Source organism: Onychostruthus taczanowskii, unplaced genomic scaffold (genome assembly GCF_017590055.1).
Source record: "Onychostruthus taczanowskii isolate IOZ18803 unplaced genomic scaffold, ASM1759005v1 scaffold6575, whole genome shotgun sequence".
NCBI lineage: Eukaryota > Metazoa > Chordata > Aves > Passeriformes > Passeridae > Onychostruthus > Onychostruthus taczanowskii.
The window spans coordinates 1-455 of NW_024504317.1; the positions used below are offsets into that span (position 1 = coordinate 1).

Genomic DNA, 455 nt, shown 5'->3' on the forward strand with positions numbered 1-455 from the left:
GCCCTCCTTGTGGGATGTGACTTTGGGCTCCTCCTCCTTGTAGGATCTGCGTTTGGGCTCCTCCTGCCTGCGGGATCTGCCTTTGGGATCCTCCATTCTGCGGGATCTGCGCCTGGGCTCCTCCTCTGTGCGGGATCTGCGCTTGGGATCCTCCTCCTTGCTGGGCCTGCATGGAGCCGGAGGAGGAGCCGGACCTGATCTTGGTGTTGGGCAGTTTGTGGTCCTTCTTCCACTTCATGCGGCGGTTCTGGAACCAGATCTTGATCTGGCGCTCGCTCAGGCTCAGGGCGTGCGCGATCTCCACGCGCCGCCGCCGCGTCAGGTAGCGGTTGTAGTGGAACTCCTTCTCCAGCTCCAGCACCTGCTGCCGCGTGTACGCCGTGCGCGAGCGCTTGGGCTCGCCCCCCGAGAAGTTGGGGTTCACTGGAAACGGGGGGAGACGGCCGGGAAAAGGG

At 64.2% G+C, this 455-nt stretch overlaps 1 protein-coding gene across 1 annotated transcript; it reads right to left on the reverse strand.

The window, feature by feature from the left end:
• Positions 1-3: 3 nt before the first annotated feature.
• Positions 4-427, reverse strand: LOC121344643 (homeobox protein Hox-A4-like; the record flags this gene model as incomplete). Its single annotated transcript, XM_041420794.1, has 1 exon — positions 4-427. A coding segment is annotated over one exon (424 nt), but the record flags the coding sequence as incomplete, so codon positions are not given.
• Positions 428-455: the final 28 nt, after the last annotated feature.